This window comes from Mustela nigripes, chromosome 4 (genome assembly GCF_022355385.1).
Source record: "Mustela nigripes isolate SB6536 chromosome 4, MUSNIG.SB6536, whole genome shotgun sequence".
Classification (NCBI taxonomy): Eukaryota; Metazoa; Chordata; class Mammalia; order Carnivora; family Mustelidae; genus Mustela; species Mustela nigripes.
In genome coordinates this window covers 51,977,095-51,993,755 of record NC_081560.1, presented here as the reverse complement: position 1 = coordinate 51,993,755, position 16,661 = coordinate 51,977,095, and the positions used below count along the sequence as shown (strand labels likewise).

Genomic DNA, 16,661 nt, shown 5'->3' with positions numbered 1-16,661 from the left:
AAATGTCTTCTTCAAACTTCTGCTTATAAACACTACTTTCATAAGATTTCTTTGTGGCTTATTCAACTAGACACTAACTACTGGTGAGAAGTATAGGCAGTGATGAGACACTTGAAGAAAGTAGCAACTAGTAGTATTTGATCCTTATCGGAACTATGAAGGCTATATATAGGCCAGCCTTTTGGGCTAAAGGGAAACATTCTTTGCTTCTCTCCCTCACCATAGTCAACAGCAGCAACTTCCCCACATTCAGTACCAGCTGTTTTAGGTTTGGCGGAGACCACGTCAAAACAAACATTTCTGCTTTCGTGCGGCTTACATTCCTGTGGAGGAACACATTTTAAAAAAAGAGACAGCGGACACCATACCGCACTGCACTACAACGTAGAGAAAGCAAGGGTAGGCAGTCAAACAACTAGCCCTTCCACTCCCGCAAAACCTAACCCCCATATCAGCCCTTCCGGGTCACCGCCGGGCCCACTGGCATTCGGACTCCGCCCACTTCCGGGCTGTGGCCCCGCCCACGCCCCTTACGTCAATTTTCGAGGCCTTGACGCGTTGGCCTAGCCAATGAAAAGCCGACCTGCTCGGGCTCCATTAAGGCCCGCCGGGTGAGTCGTAGCTGGGGAAAGCGGATGGGCTCCGTAAGCTGTGTGGCGCGGCGATTCGGGTCGCTGCTGTGGCGCAGGGCCCTATCCCCGGGAGCCGGGCTCTCGGCGGGCTGGGGGCCACGGCTTCGTCTGCTGGCCGCGGGGCGGCTTAAGGCGGGGCCGGCGTTGGGCCTGACCTGCCTGAGCCCCGACCGCGCGCGCGGCCTGCACGGCGGACCGGGCTTAGAGGAGCGGGCGGAGGGGGCAGCTGGCCAGAAGCGCCCGGAGACAGGCACAGCAGGTACTGGCCTGGAGGAGGGCGGCGGGGGCCCCTGCCGGCAGCCGGGAGTTGGGTCTCGGCCCAGGAGCCTCTGAGTTCTCCTGTTTATGCCTTTCCCTTGGAGAAGGGAAAGATTTTTTTTCCAGAGCTGGAAGGATGTCCAGAGATATTGGCACCAGCTTTGCGTTTAACGCGGCGAGAGAGAAACTGACGTCTCCAAACCCCCAGACGTCCGAGTGGCCGCACCGGACCCTTGCATCACAACCTCACTGTCCTCAGCTGCCTTCACTCTTCCTAGAGTCCCGAGGAGCGGACTTGCCGAAAGTGTTGGGGCGTGAGGATTCTGAGGAAGGGCTGGGTCTGGGGCCTGAGAGGTGCATAAGAAGCGCTAACAGGGGACGGCGCCAATTGAAGTTCCTCTAATTATTTCAAGTTTTTAGAAATTTGAGAGACTGTAAACAGATCTTATCTGTGAGAGGTTGGGGTGGGTGAGAGGGAGAGGTCTTGGTGGACTCAGCCACCAGGTTCTTGGGAGTCAGCTTTAGAACGTGAGAGCTTTAAATGTACAGGTTCTGATACGCCGAGGTAAAGAACAGAATATGCAAATCTCTACAGAAAAGAGAAAGTTAAGTTTTCACAGCTAACAGTTGAGGCTTCAAAATGAAGATCAGTGTTAAATTTTTAGCTCTCATTGGTTGGCGTGGGGCGCGTTCGCTTATTCTTCTGGGCCTCATTTTCTTCATCTCTCATGTGTTAAGATTGTGGACCAGATGCTACTACCTAAGAGGCTTTTCAGCTCAGCTGTGTATGTTTGAGGTGTGTTCCTCGTTTCCTCAAGTATTAGTGAACAGAAAGCCATTTGTTGTGGATGTTCAGGTTTACTTAGCATGTGGTAATATCGAAGAATGTGTGGTGGCTCTGTGTAACCTGAACATTCACTCTTACCATAAAAGTTGAGCAATGCTGTATGAAACCACTGCCCAGGTTTAGCTTCCAGGAGGCCTGGACGTTTCTGTCTTACAAAACATTTTAGATCTCAACACCGTCATGGAGGAACAGTTTCATTGTTAGCTGCTGCATCTGGATGCATACAGAATCTTCTGTTTGGCCACCTGACACAAGTGAATCTTTGTGCATTTCAGATCATACTGGTCCCAAGTTTGACATCGATATGCTGGTTTCGCTTCTGAGGCAAGAAAATGCAAGAGACATTTGTGTGATCAAGGTTCCTCCAGAATTGAAATACACAGATTACTTTGTGATTGGTAGTGGAACTTCCACCCGACACTTGCATGCGATGGCCTACTACATTGTCAAAATGGTACGATGCTTTCTTTTCTCTTTGGAATCATTAACTTAATGGAAGAGTGTCAGGGCATCATGCTGATGAGCAACACTTACAAAGTACATCCATCATGAAATGATATAAGAAGTCCAGATTCTCAGTATTTGCCTGAGTGTTTGATATTCCTTGATAATGACAAGGATATTGACAAGGGGACAAATGAGTCAGGATATTTCTAATTCTTGTCTCTCTCTCTCTTTTTTTTTAAGATTATTTATTTATTTATTTGACAGAGAGAGAGAGATCACAAGGAGGCAGAGAGGCAGGCAGAAAGAGGAAGGGAATCAGGCTCCCTGCTGAGCAGAGAGACTGATATAGGGCTTGATCCCAGGACCCCGGGATCATGACCTGAGCCGAAGGCAGAGGCTTTAACCCACTGAGCCACCCAGATGCCCTTCAATTCTTGTCTCTTGTGGTCATTGAATGAATGGGTGAATGAATGAATAAAAAAATATAAAAAGTATAAAACAATTTGAGGCAGGCTAGAAGACCCAGAGGAATTTCTAGAGTAGCACTGTTCATTATGGTAGCCACTAGCCACATGTAACTAATTATAAATCAAAATTTCAGTTCTTCAGCTGTACTAGCCATATTTCAGGTACTTGATAGCCACATGTGGCTAATGGCTACCATATTGTACAGCACAACTATAAAATGTTTCCATAGTTGCAAAAAGTTCTTTTGGACCATGTTGGCCTGTGGTTTAATTCAAATGTTTGAATGTGTCCAGTGTTTCCAAGCACTGTGGTGGGTATTGGAAAGATGAAAAAATCTAGTCCTCACCCTCTGAATTCATTCCTCTAGTTGAGGAAAGGGAAGGCAGTTCATTTTTTAATTAGACTGAACAGGAATCAGAGTGAGGAATATACTTGGAGACCTTTAGTTGATTCTCATAATACTCCACAGGGGAACATAACCTCTCTCAGCTTGTTGAAAATTGGTCATAAAAGGGATGGTTAAGACCAAAACAAAAGTTAGGTTTGCCTAGAAGGGTGGTAAAATAAAAAGGGGACTGAAAACAGAACCTTGCTGCAATATGGCAAAGCAAAGGGAGATGCCAAAGAAGTAGTTGGAGAGATAAGAAAGAGAACCAAGAGGGCATAGAGAAGAGTTACAAGACAGGGTCCCAGGATCTCTGTTAGAGATCTGTTAGATGTTCTGGTGGGACAGAGGAAGATGAAGACTTAGAAGTGACCACTGTACTTGGAGATATAAAAGGAATGAGAGGTTTTACGTTTTAAGCATTTTACCATTTTTTAAGATGTGCAGTTAAGTGGCAGTGGTTACATTCACTTCAGTGTGCAGTCATTTACCACCATCCATCCCCAGAATGTTTTTCATCTTGCAAAACAAACTCTCTACATTAAGTAGTAATTTCCCATTCTCCCTCTGTACCCTGGCAACCACCATTCTTTCTTTCTGAATTCAACGAAGTACTTCATGTGAGTGAAATCATACCCTGTTTGTCCACTTAGGACTGGCTTAGTTCACTTAGCAAAATGTTTTCAGGGTTCATCCATGTGGTGGCTTGTGTTGGAATTTCATCTTTTTAAGACTGTTATGTTACTGTATGTATAGATCACATTTTATCTATTCATCTGTTAATTTTCATTTGGTTTGCTTCCACCTTATGGAGATTATGAATATTGCTGCCATAAACGTGAGTGTAGAAATGTCTATTCATGTCCCTGCTTTTAATTTCAGGAGCGGAATTGCTGGATCATGGTAATTCTGCTTTCAGTTTTTTGAGGAGCCACCATGTTCTTTTCTTTAGTGGCTACATCACTTTACATTCCCACCAGCAGTTCCAGTTTCTTTATATCTTTGCCAACACTTCCTATTTTCTGGGTTTTGGATCATAGTAATCCTAATGGGTGTGAAGTGGCAGCTCATTGTGGTTTTCATTTGCACTTCCTTAATGATTAGTGATGTCAAGCATCCACCTACATGTTACTGGCCATTTGTATGGCTTTGGGAAAAGGCCTAATGAAGTCTTTTGTTTGTGTTTTAATCAGGTTGGTTTTTTTGTTGTCATTGTTGTTAAGTTGTAGTTCTGTATATATTCTGGATATTAATCCTAAAATGAATATGTGATTTGTAAATATTTTTTTTGTTCTTTAGGTTGTCTTACTGTTGATCGTGTCCTTTGATGCACAAAAGCTTTTAATTTTTATAAAGTCCAGTTTATCTTCTGTTGTGCCTGTGCCTTTGGTGTCCTATCCAAGCAGTCATTGCCAAATTCAGTGTCATGTATCAGGAAGCCTTTCCACTGTGTTTTCTTCTAAAAGTATTAGGTACTATGTTTAGGTCTTTGATCGGTTTTTAGTTTTTGTAGATGGGGTAAAGTAAGGGTCCAGCTTTGTTCTCCTGCACGTGGATGTGTAGTTTTCCCTGCTCCGTTTGTTAAAGACTGCCCATTTCCCACTGAATGAACTTGGTACCCCTGTTGAAAATCGCTTGATTGTGTGGGCTCTTTCTTTTATTGCATTGGTCTCCCTTGCTCACTGTTTTCAAGATTTTATCTATTTATTAGAGCACAAGCAGGGTTGGGGCAGAGGAAGAAATAGGCTCCTCACTGAATAGGGAGCCTGAGGTGGGGCTTGATACCAGGACCCCAGGATCATGATTTGAGCCTAAAGCAGGTGCTTAAGCCACTGAGCCACCTAGGTGCCCCACCCTTCTTAAAGATTTTTATTTATTAGACAGTACACGGGTGGGTGGGCAGAGGGAATCTCAAGCTGACTGCGCTAAGTGCATAGCCTGTCCCACGGCACAATCTCAAAACTCTGTGATCATGACCTGAGCTGAAACTAAGAGTTAGATGCTTAACTGGCTTGAGTCACCCAGGTGCCCTGCTTGCTCACTATTTTGATTACTGTAGCTTTGTAGTTAGTTCTGATAACAGTAAGTTGAGAGCTCCAACTGTGTTCTTCCTTCACAAGACTGTTTTTGGCTATTTGGGGTCCTTTTAAATTACATATAAATTTTAGGATGGAATTTTCTATTTCTGCCCAAAAAAAAAATTCACTGGGATTTTGGCAGGGATTGCATTGAATTTGTAGATAGCTTTGCCTGGTACTGACATCTAAACAATTTAAGTTTTCTAGTTCATGGACACAGTGTCTGTTTATTGATGTCTTATTTAATTTCTTTAGTAACATCTTACAGTTTTCAGTGTACAAGTCTTTTGTCTCCATGGTTAAATTTATTGGTAAGTATTTTATTTATGATTCCATTGTGAATGGAATTCTTAGTTTCCTTTTCAGGTTATTGATTAGGTAACGTATAGAAACACAGCTGATTGGGTATGTTAATTTTGTATCCTACAACTTTGCTGCAGTCGTTTATTTTAACATGTGATTTTGTGGAATCTTTAGGGTTTTATGTATTTAAGTCATGTTGTCTGTAAACCATGATAATTTCATTATTTCATTTCCAATTGGATTACCTTTTTTTTTTCCTCCCTTGCTATAGTTTCTCTGGCCAGAACTTCTAGCACTATGTTGAATGTAAGTGGCAAAAATGGGCATTCTTGTCTTGTTCCTGACCTTTGAAGAAAAACTTAGTGTTTCACCATTGAGTAGGACAATAGCTGTGGGCTTTTCATGTATGATCTTTATTATCTTTTAGTATTTTTGTCTTTGAGCAATTTTGTCATGAAAGGGTGTTGAATTTTGTGAAATGCTTTCTGCATAAATTTGAGATGATCCTGTCGTTTTTGTTTTTCATTTTGTTAATGTGGTTTATTATATTGATTGATTATGGAACTATCCTTCCATTCTGAGAATAAATTTCACTCAGTCCTGTTGTATATCCTTTTAATATACTGTTGAATTGGGCTTGCACATAATTTATTGAGGATTTTTGCATCAGTGTTCATCAAGAATACTGGTCTGTAGTTTTGATTTTTTGTAGTGTCTTTGGCCTTGGTTTCAGGGTAATTATGGTAGTTGCATAGAATGAGTTACAAAGGATTCCTTTTTCAGTTTTTTAGAAGAGTTTGAGAAGAATTTGTGTTAGCTTTTGTTTATTCATTCTTTCATTCATTCATTTATTTGTTTTCAGCTTTTGTTTAAATGGTAGAATTCATCTGTGAAATCATTTGGTCAGGGCTTTACTTTGTTGGGAGGTTGGCTGTTCGGTCTTGTCTTGTTGGTTGGTTTGTTCTTTCATTCTTTTAACTGAGATATAATAGTGTTTGGAGGTTTTCTTTCTTTCTTTTTTTTTTTTTTTTGAATTAACATATAATGTATTATTTGCCCCAGGGGTACAGGTCTCTGAATCATCAGGCTTACACAATTCATAGCACTAACCATAGCACATACCCTCCCCAATGTCTATAACTCAGCCACCCCATCCCTACACCTCACCCCCAGAAACCCTGTTTGTTTCCTGAGGTATAATAGTGTTTGGAGGTTTTCTTTCTTTCTTTCTTTTTTTTTTGAATTAACATATAATGTATTATTTTTGTCTAAATTGTCCAATTTGCTGATATATAGTTGTTCATATTATTCATCATGCCTTTTTAAAGAAGTAATGTCCCCTTGGGTTTTAGTTATTTGGATCTTCTGTTTTCTCTTAGTAAGTATAATTAAAGATTTGTCAGTTTTCTCTTTTTCAAGGCCCAAATTTTGGTTTCATGGTATTTGTCAGTTTTGGTTTTCTCTAATCATTTTTCCTTCCTTCTGCTAGCTTTAAGTTTAATTTCTTTACTCCCTAGTTCTTTAAGGTGTAAATTTAGGTTGTTGAGTTGGGAACTTTCTTTTTTTTTCATAGAAGCATTTATAACTATAAATAAATTTCCCTCTTCACATTACTTTTACTGTATCCCATTAAGTTTTGGTATGTTGTATTTTAATCTCATTTGTCTCAAGCTATTTTCTAATTTCCCTTGTGATACCTTCTTTGACTTACTGTTTTTATGGCTTTTCTGTTTTTCCTTTTGTTGCTTTCTGGTTTCATTTCATTGTGATGAGAAAATATACTTTGTGATTTCAGGCTTTTTAAATTCATTGAGTTGTTTTGTAGCTTAACATATCTATCCTGGAGAATGTTATATGTGCAGTTTAGAAAAATGTGTGTTCTATTTTGGATGGAATGTTCTGTTAATGTCTGTTAGGTCCCATTAGCTGTAGTGTTGTCCAAGTCATCTATTTCCTTACTGATCTTGTCCTTTTTTTTTTTTTTTTAAATCCATTATTGAAAATGGAGTATTGGGGCACCTGGGTGGCTGAATCGTTAAGCATCTGCCTTCAGCTCAGGTCATGATCCCAGGGTCCTGGGATCAAACCCCACATTCCGCTCCCTGCTCAGCGGGAAGCCTGCTTCTCACTCTCCCACTCCCCTTTCTTGTGTTCCCTCTCTGTCTCTGTCAAATAAATGAGTAAAATCTTTTTTTTTAAAGTGGAGCATTAAGTCTTCCATATTATTGTTTCTCAGTTTCTCTTCAGTTCTGTCAATGTTTGTTTCCGTATGTTCAGGAGTTTTGATTTTTGGTGCATGTTTATAATTGTTAAATCATCTGGAGTACTGAACCCTTTTATCACTGTATTAGTATCCTTTTCTCTTGTAATAGTTTTTTATTTAAAGTCTGTTTGCCTGATACTAGTGTATCAGTTGTTTTGGACCATTCATAAGACCTATTGAGAATAGAGCCATGGGATGGTAAAATCCCATGAATATTGTCCTGAAGGTGATGTAGGTGAGAACCAGATGTTGAGTGAGCTTGGTCCTCTTTGCCTCAGACACACCTTGGTGGATATGAGTAGAATGGCCCTTTCAGAAGGGTTTGGGCAGTAGGTATTCAGTAGAGAGGAGGTATAGGAGGGTAGGTAGGATTTGGGTGGTGGGGGAGGAATAGTTTCCTCAACTTACTATGGAGTATAGTTAACTTAGGAACGAGCCTACTCATTCCTCTTGTGATCAAGAAAAATAGCCCCACAGACCATCCTCAGTGAGAAGAGACTTCCTCCACCTCTCTCCTAATATATAATTTGGTTTTTTTCAGTATAAATACCTGAAATGTAAAAGTGAGCCTCATGTGAAGATTGAAGGGAAGGACACTGATGACTGGCTATGTGTGGACTTTGGTAAGTTATTTTGACATATTTTACAGGTAAGTATATATTTTGTCCTAATCTTGAACTATTTTCAGTTGTAAAAGGATTGAGATCAGATTGCCTTTTTTATGTGATATTTTTGATACTTGTTTAAAGTTTTAATTATAACCCAGGAGGTCTTATTAACATGAGAAAACCTCACCTAATGTGTAAGTATATAACTAGCCACGCAGGTCAGAAAGATGGTGGAGAACAGAGTGGATAACGTAGTAGAGGTGGGAGAGATGTCTTAGTGGTGGTAGAAGGCTTGGGTATACATAACGTTGGCCCAGAATGACTCAGATGAGGTGAAGGTCAAGGGCGTTTCAGGTACTGAGAAGGACAAGAGCAGAGGACTGGAATTTTGAAAAGACCTAACAAATTCTATGACATTTCTGTAGGAAAGGTATCCATAATTTGCATTTCTAGTAAATCGTCAGGTAATCCTAATTTGGATATGGATCCATTCTTTGGCAATCACTGTTCTATCACAGAGATTTGTGAGAGCACAAGAATAAAAGCTAATGAACTGCTTCTTTAACTCTTATCTGTCCTTGATTGATAGGCAGCATGGTGATTCATTTGATGCTTCCAGAAACCAGAGAAACCTATGAATTAGAGAAATTATGGACCCTACGTTCTTATGATGACCAGTTAGCACAGATAGCACCTGAGACATTACCTGAAGACTTCATTCTTGGAATAGAAGATGATACTTCATCCCTGACTCCAGTGGAGTTCAAATAAGAATAAAATAATATTAACTATTTTGTCATTATCAGATTTGGGTTGAGTTACTTCTTAAAAATACAGCTCTGAAACCCCACTTCATTGGTCAGGTTGTTATCCAAAGCCTTATCTGTGGGCATGCATGCTAAATGAGTGTGGAAATTGTGGGTAAGTGAGCTGATTCTAACACCAAAAGTCAGTATATTTAAACTAAAATTTTAGTACATTGTTTTTATTCCTTATATCTCAGCAGGATTTCACAGAGTTAGTAGTGGCCCCTGTGCTCTGCTCAGTTTAATTTTGCCTCAGTGTAAATCTTATTCTTTAGATGGAATAGCCATTTTTTAAAAAATAAAGCAAACAGCACATCACTACCCCACTGGTCCTTATTACTTAAAACATACAGTTCCTACTTCAAAAGCGGCACCAATAGTAGCAGGATCCACAGTAAGTGCTACAGAATGGAGAAAATAAGGTAAGCACCAATATCAAGTGGTAAGTTAAGATTGACATAGTATTACTAAAAATATATTTAAGTTTATAGTTCAATTAAATTTAAACATTCACATTTATTTGAAAAACCAGAAATAAAACATGCCATATGCTAGGCTGCACCTAATGATGAAAAACTTTATTCTGCATCAAGGTATCTGGAAAATGAAGCTGCATTTGGGGCACATTACAGATGAGGAATGATCCATGTGCGGTGAGTACAAAACTCAATTACAGAATTAGATACTCCATTACCATTGCTTAATTAAAAGTAAAACATGATTCGACACACTAAAAGGCTAGAAGTGAAATATGACAGAATTTTAAACCAGCATATATAAATGCAGCACCTATCTGTGTGTGTGTGTATATATGTGTATATACACAAACAACAACAACAAATATGGGAAAAATCAAACACTGAGGAAGAGCTCTGGCCTAAGCACATCTCACCTGAAATCCAACCAGAAAGCCAGTCTATGATTTTATTTTTGCAATTCATCATATGAAAAAATTATGAATGCCAAGTGAATTAATTGTATGACAAAGGGCACTTTTTGGCTAAAACTACAAAATAAACTGGTTTTCTGAAAACATTTAGGAAAACATTTCAAGTCATTTCAAAATGTCTAATTGATAACAGTGATCTTCAGAAAAACTTATCTAGTCTGTAGAAATTCATCCTGAAATACAAAGGAGGACATATTTTTCAAAGGCTTATTATATACGCCCTTCAGATCAGTGTAGTAAGATGACTGATCATTCAATGAACAAAAGCAAAAAACAATTCTGAGAGCAGTGTGGCCTTGGAGACCACCCACACCCACATAATTGTACATACCGGGCTTTGCCATCAAGTTAAGGAATGGGCATATTTTATGTAATATTTTAGGTGGCTTTACATTTTTCTTGATTTATCATTATTTAAAAATCTTCAAAATAGCTTAGCGAGGCTCATGACAGTGCCTGGCACATGGAGATGTAGCCTTGATATTGCCTTTGAACACTGCCCCACCCTCTGAGTACCCCACTGGTCTTCACAAAGCAGTTCTGTTGGGGTCTGCTCAACATGTAGACCAACTGGTCTGAAGCGTGTTGGCAAACTAAGCATCCTATAAGACAAGCTGAAAGCTTGCTTTTTGGCCAGTTTCAAGTCCACAGGGGCTGCATCTCTTCATTAGGTAGTGATAGTCTAAAGCACAAAGCATTTTAATGCATTTAATCACACAGCCGAACAAAAAAACTGAAGTCTTCTGAAGCCATTTCAACTAGCCGTTCCAAAACCTCCTGCAACCACTTTGCTCTGTTAGTACCATCAAAAAAGTTCCCTACCATAAACAAAAAATTAAATGGTATTGCTGCTCTCCAAATATAGGCACTGCTCCATATCACTGAACATTTATTAGATTTTCCAACTAATGGTGTCAAAAGCCTCAAAAAACCTGAAATTAATTTTCCAGCTTTACGGTCACTAACCAGAAGTAAAAATTTTCTGTTATTCTCCTGTTAGCTAATTAAAGTTTTTTAAAAAACTGTTGGACTTTTATCTTTATAAAGTATATAAAATTTCAGAACAAAAACAAAAACAAAAACAATTTTGCTTTCATTGCATTACTGAATACCTGAGGTAGTTGAGTAAAAATGCACGTTTAATACCCCTGCCAACACCATTCAGCACTTCCCTTAGGTTATTCATGTTAGTGTTACATTAAAAATAAAACTGACAACAGTTTTTCTATGCTAATAGCTTAACATTTAAGTTCCTATAATCATTCTATTCTGATCCAATTTTAACAATTGGATTTGGGAGCAGTCTACATTTTATTAATTTAGTACTGCATCATTACACCAATTTCTGGCATTAGGAGGGTATAGTAAGAAAAATTAGAATATTTGTTACACTGAGAATACAACAAAAGGGAAGTGCAGAGTTCCTCTTTTTCCCTCCCTCCCCCCTCCTTTTTTTTTTTTTTTTTTTTTTTTAAAGCTGGGTGTCATACATTTTAGAGAGCATAAAGTATACATTCTCACAGAGACAGGAGTTCAAAAGTTGCCTGGTCCTCAGAAACAACTGGCTAGGTAAAAACTTGTGCACGTAACTCTGGATATTAGGGGTTCAGTGCCCGTCTGTTGGTTAAGCAATCTGTCTTTGGTTTGGCATCTGCCTCTGTGGTGGGCTGGTTCCTGAGCCTTTACTTCCGTCTTGACTGAGGTGGTCCACTTTGCAGAGCTTTCTGCTGTTGGTGCTGTTTTACCTGAGTCAAAATTTCCTGAATTTTTCTCTGGGCAACCTGCAAAAGGAGAGAGATTTAAAATTTCTATCTAATCAGAGGTTACTAAAAGTTATTTTACTCTTCCATTTCAGCAACTTCAGATTTGAAGGTTAAAGATACATGCTAGTTTAAGTTTGCTAGTAGAGTCTGAAATAATCTGCTAAAAAGGGATTTATCCTGTTAAGCACCAAACAACAATCAATCTCTGTGTGGGGTGGGAGCACACCCATAGGAGAATTGCTTCCATTTGGGAAAGAAGCAAAAGAGCTTGCTTAGGACATGAGATCCCACTTGCCTGGCAAGCATAGAAGTGACCAGTTATTTTCACAACCACTTGGTCATTCTCATCAGGTGTCTGATCACGAGGGACAACTACTTCTGCACTTGACAAATTCTGGAGCTCATTCACCTGAACAAGATAAGCAGAGATCATGTTAAATTGAGGTTTTAAAAAAATTACCGTTTGCTGAGCACTTACTTTGTGGCTTTATAAATTTCATCTAATCCACTGATAATTGTATCAGGTTATCAGTTCTGTGCCCATTACAAGATGATAGTAAATTAAGACTTACCCCAAAAAACCGATTTGACCAATTATAGAAGTGAATGGCAGAACCAGACTGAATCCCTGAAAGTCTGATTCCAAAGTAGATGTTCTCAATTCAAAATTGTAAATAGCTTTGAAAGAAGTTACATGTGCTAAAGAGAAACTGGAAACCACTTGCTTTTTTGTTAAAGAGGTAGGTTATAAAGGTAGAGGACATTTAAAAGTTTTCTTTCCATCAGCTGTGTCAAAGTAAAAAGCTGAAGTTACAGCAACCAAAAATGCTAAATACCCCTTGTACATGAGACGCTCCTCTCACATAAAGTGGTCTGAAAGCGAGACATTACTTTCACTGGTGGCTGACACCAACACTCAGGAAGAACAAAAGGCAGTGATCTCCAAACCTTGGCCCAGATGATCCTGCTTTTTATAAATTAGCCCAAATTCAGGGACTTGGAACTCCTAAGTACCTTTCAACGCTTTCCCTTTCATACCACTGCACAGGTTTTGCTGATGTACTTGCCGTTTTGCCTCCTTTTCCAATAACTCTGCCAGCAGCAAAGGATGGCACTCTGATATGAGCTTCAAGTTTCACCTCTTCTTTAGGACTAACAAAGTTTTCTTCTTTAATTTTTCCATAAATTCTTCCCTGAGCCTACAGATGAGAACATATCCTATCAGTGTCATTAATGAAGGGAAAGACGGTCCATTAACTTCAGAGATGGCCCCAGTCCACTGGAATGGCCCTTGGCAGGGACACATCTGCAGGTTGATAGACTGGTGCAGATGGCCTAAGAGGCAAAGTTAGGAAGGTTCACAGTAATAACCAGGCACCACAGAGGTGGCAGCTGAATGAATGAAGAATACGATTTATTCTTTGAACAAAAAGAGCTAAAGGCAATCAGTACTCAGCTTAACTAAAAATAAACCATTGTTGTGGGCAAATAGCCATTTGCTCCCTGATCCTAAAAGGTAAAACCTTTCCTGCTTTCAGTAAGAAAGTAATTGTGTTTTTTCTGGAGGATAAGAGATGGCAGGCTCACACCTGAAAGGACATTTTGGGTTCAAACAGGTTTCTTCATCTTAGCCAAGTGGCTTCTACTCTGAATAAAGAGGTGACAAAATCAGGTTAACACATACTTAAGATATTAACAGTCAACACATCTTGATACCTACTGCATACAACTAGAGATTATACTTAAGAAACTTCTCTTATTATATACAACCATTAATTTACTCTAGTATATACCAAAGGATAAAGAAGTCAGAGTTGGTTTAATCTGACAAACTATGAGGGTGAATCCTAAAAACAAAAGTACCCAAAACATTTTAAATTTTCACTGGTGCAGAAATGGTAAGTTCATTATAGGGGTTACAGGAAAAACAAAATCCATCTTGGTACCCTATATTCCATTCATTCTCAAAGTCTAAAGCCGCAGATCTAGGTATTAACACAAAGGACATAGAGATATACATCTCTCTTCAGAAAAAAAAAAAAAAGCTTTCAGATTCATCAGAAAAAATACGGGTTAGGAGGTTTGCCACTCCTTGGATCTCTAAAATAATTCACTTGTAACTGTTACTGATCACATAAATATTTAAGCATTATAGCTTTTCTTAACTAATTCCATTTAAGAGGACCATACCATCCCATAGGGGCACTGAAGAACACAGGGAAACAAACTGAATTTCCCAACATACAATTATAGGAATTATAAGATAGTAGTTCCATTCATAAAAATGTAGCTCAGCACCAAGAAGAAACATAAAATAATTGATGTCCATGTTCATCTATTAAGGTTTCAAACTAAAAGGGACTGACCCCAGAGGTTTGGGATAGGAATCAATTCACAACATTTCTGAGTTAGGACTTCAACTGCCTGGCCCAGAAGGCTGGTGTGAGAGACTAAATTATTCACCTGAGTCAGCCTAGCCAAACTGCACCCACCTCTCAAAGCATCTCCTTTTGTTTCCTGTTCTTCCTGTAAATGAAGTGAAAAAAGCTTTGGATTTTTACTGAAAAATGTGCCACAGAAAAGAGAGATCTAAGTGGTATTTTAAAGGGGGGGGATTGGGGAGAAGTAAGCACCATTACTAGCTACATTTTAAGGCTAAGGAACTTAAGGTTCAAGAGTTGTCCATTTACACAGGTGGCAAGAATTAGATGGGTTTGGGATGAATTAATTACATTCTAATGCAGTAGTTACTTTTACATCACTTGTACTACATTTTATGGGAGAAATCAGGTACTTGAAAGTATGTGTTTGAGAATTTGGCAGAGCCCTGCTGATTCACCCCACGTCTGCTGAAAACCACCACCAGCTTATTTATATTGTGCTTCCTATGTGGCAAGCAATATTCTCAGCATTTCATAGCTGAGTAGCCAGAAAAAGGTTAAGAAGATAAATGACAGAACTAGGATTTGAACCAGCAACACAGATGCTCAGTCTCTACTCTTCATCAACTCTCAGTATACTGGGAAGGGTATTTCAGCTGCAAAGGTCCCTAACAATGGTTCACACCAGGACAAATGCCAGAAGAGTTCCTACCATTTCTACTTCTAAAATTGGAAGGATTAGAGTGATTTGTTGTCAGTCTATGGACAAGGGCTCAGAGTTAGTTAATTACAAGGGTAAGAGGAAAGGGGGACATTTTAATTCAAGGTTAAGGCCTCTCAAGGACAAGAGGAAAAATTAGGGAACAAGTTTTCCATTGTAAATTTGTCTTAAAGGTCTCCCCTTCGCATAGTAACAAGGCACTGAGCAGATTCTTCTTTGGGAATAGGTAAACCCAACAACCACTACAAAACTCTCAAAGTTGAAAACAAAGTTAGCTTTATTTTTGGAAATGTAACTTTGGTTATGTTTCTACTCTGTTTTTAGTTTTATGATTTTCTGTTGGAGATCTTTTTTACCAGGTTTTAGATGTATTTAAGGGAGAAGCCAGGTTACGGAGTTCCTGAAGAGAAGGCATTAACATAATCTTTGAGTCCATTCATCGGTTACCTGTGCTCACACTCCAGAACACATACCTTGAACTGAGCCTCTGGTGGCCCAGTGATAATCACCATCCTCACTTTAGCATCTGGGGCTTCAGCTGGAGCAATCTGTAACAGGCACATCAAGGGGGGGGGATGACACTTTCAGGTGCCACTGATAGAAACCTTCCACACACCAGCCTGACATTTGTGCACGACTTAAGGAAATGTAGAGTGGAAGCCTTTGGAAGGAAGTTACAGAGCAGCAGTGACTAGCATGGGTTCATCAGTCCTGGCTCCTGCCATGAACTGTGTGCTTACACTGTGCCAGGCCCTGATGTGAAGGTCCACATGTGATCTCAGCGAATCCTCGCTGGGTTCCAATGAAGTAGTGCGTGTTCTTTACAGGGGGCAAACCGAAGGCTGAAGAAGCTGAGTTATGTGGCCCGTCCATGATCACACAGCTAATCCAACGGGAGGGAGAACTGGGTCTGTCTCCACTACCCATGTTCCTCATCACTACACCAATGGTGCTCAAAGTGTGGTCTTTGGCCCATATGCATCAGAACCCCCAGGTCTGTATGTGCAAGAAACTGCTATGTTCACAGATCTAAGACTATTGGTAAATTCCCCTGAAGTATGCTCAGTAGAGTAACGTGAAGTAAACTAACAATGTGGCAGAAGGAAAGTAAACGGCTTTCCTATTTTTGCAGAGTATATGAAATCACACAAAAAGCCTGGGCCGGGGGAAATGTTCCAGAGGCTATTGAAGGGAGAAGAACCCAGCAGTCTTCCATAGTCACAGGACTTGGGGACCCAGCTGGTAGTTGTTTTAAAAGAAAAAAATCTGCTAAGACAGATGCTGTGTAAGAAGCAAATTCTTATTATTTACCAAATTTATTACGTAAGAATGGGAAGCAAAAAATATAAAAACTTCCCCAAATTCTACCATTCATTATAATCCCTGTCAGTTACTAATATAGTCTACTTTTTTATCTTTCTGACTAGATTTGTCAATACTGGTGAGGGAGGGCTGGGGCTAAGGGCACTCATATATGGAGTTTAAGAGTAAAAATTGCTCTAGTCTCTGAAAAGCCTGAAAACACACAACTCACCAAATCTACGTTGATGGACTTACCTTAAAGAATAAGGCTGTATATAAAAATTTGGCTAGAAGAACTCTGTCCATCACTGCATTGTTTGTGCAGAATAAGTTAGGACCAGTCTAAATGTCCAATAAGTGAACACAAATAATTAGCAAATACCAAATATATGCCCATTAAGTACATATAGGAAATTTATGGATATGTAAATCCAGTCAAGTTTCAAGAGT

At 39.5% G+C, this 16,661-nt stretch overlaps 2 protein-coding genes across 2 annotated transcripts in view; one reads left to right on the top strand and one right to left on the bottom strand.

Annotated features, from left to right (window-relative positions):
- The first annotated feature begins 573 nt into the window (after window positions 1-573).
- On the top strand, window positions 574-9,094 carry MALSU1 (mitochondrial assembly of ribosomal large subunit 1). Its single transcript, XM_059396718.1, has 4 exons — window positions 574-891; window positions 2,013-2,191; window positions 8,223-8,304; window positions 8,879-9,094. Exons 1-4 carry the CDS (start codon window positions 636-638, stop codon window positions 9,058-9,060), a joined length of 699 nt encoding a protein of 232 aa, XP_059252701.1. The 5' UTR covers window positions 574-635; the 3' UTR covers window positions 9,061-9,094.
- Window positions 9,095-9,656: 562 nt separating this feature from the next.
- Window positions 9,657-16,661, bottom strand: part of IGF2BP3 (insulin like growth factor 2 mRNA binding protein 3) — a 147,852-nt gene continuing 140,847 nt past the window's right edge. Inside the window, exons 10-13 of the mRNA XM_059397520.1 lie at window positions 15,383-15,457; window positions 12,875-13,006; window positions 12,103-12,216; window positions 9,657-11,825 (exon numbers count right to left, since the gene is read on the bottom strand). Of these exons, the coding sequence (XP_059253503.1) occupies window positions 11,727-11,825; window positions 12,103-12,216; window positions 12,875-13,006; window positions 15,383-15,457 (420 nt within the window). The 3' untranslated portion in view covers window positions 9,657-11,726. The remainder of the gene's footprint in view (window positions 11,826-12,102; window positions 12,217-12,874; window positions 13,007-15,382; window positions 15,458-16,661) is intronic.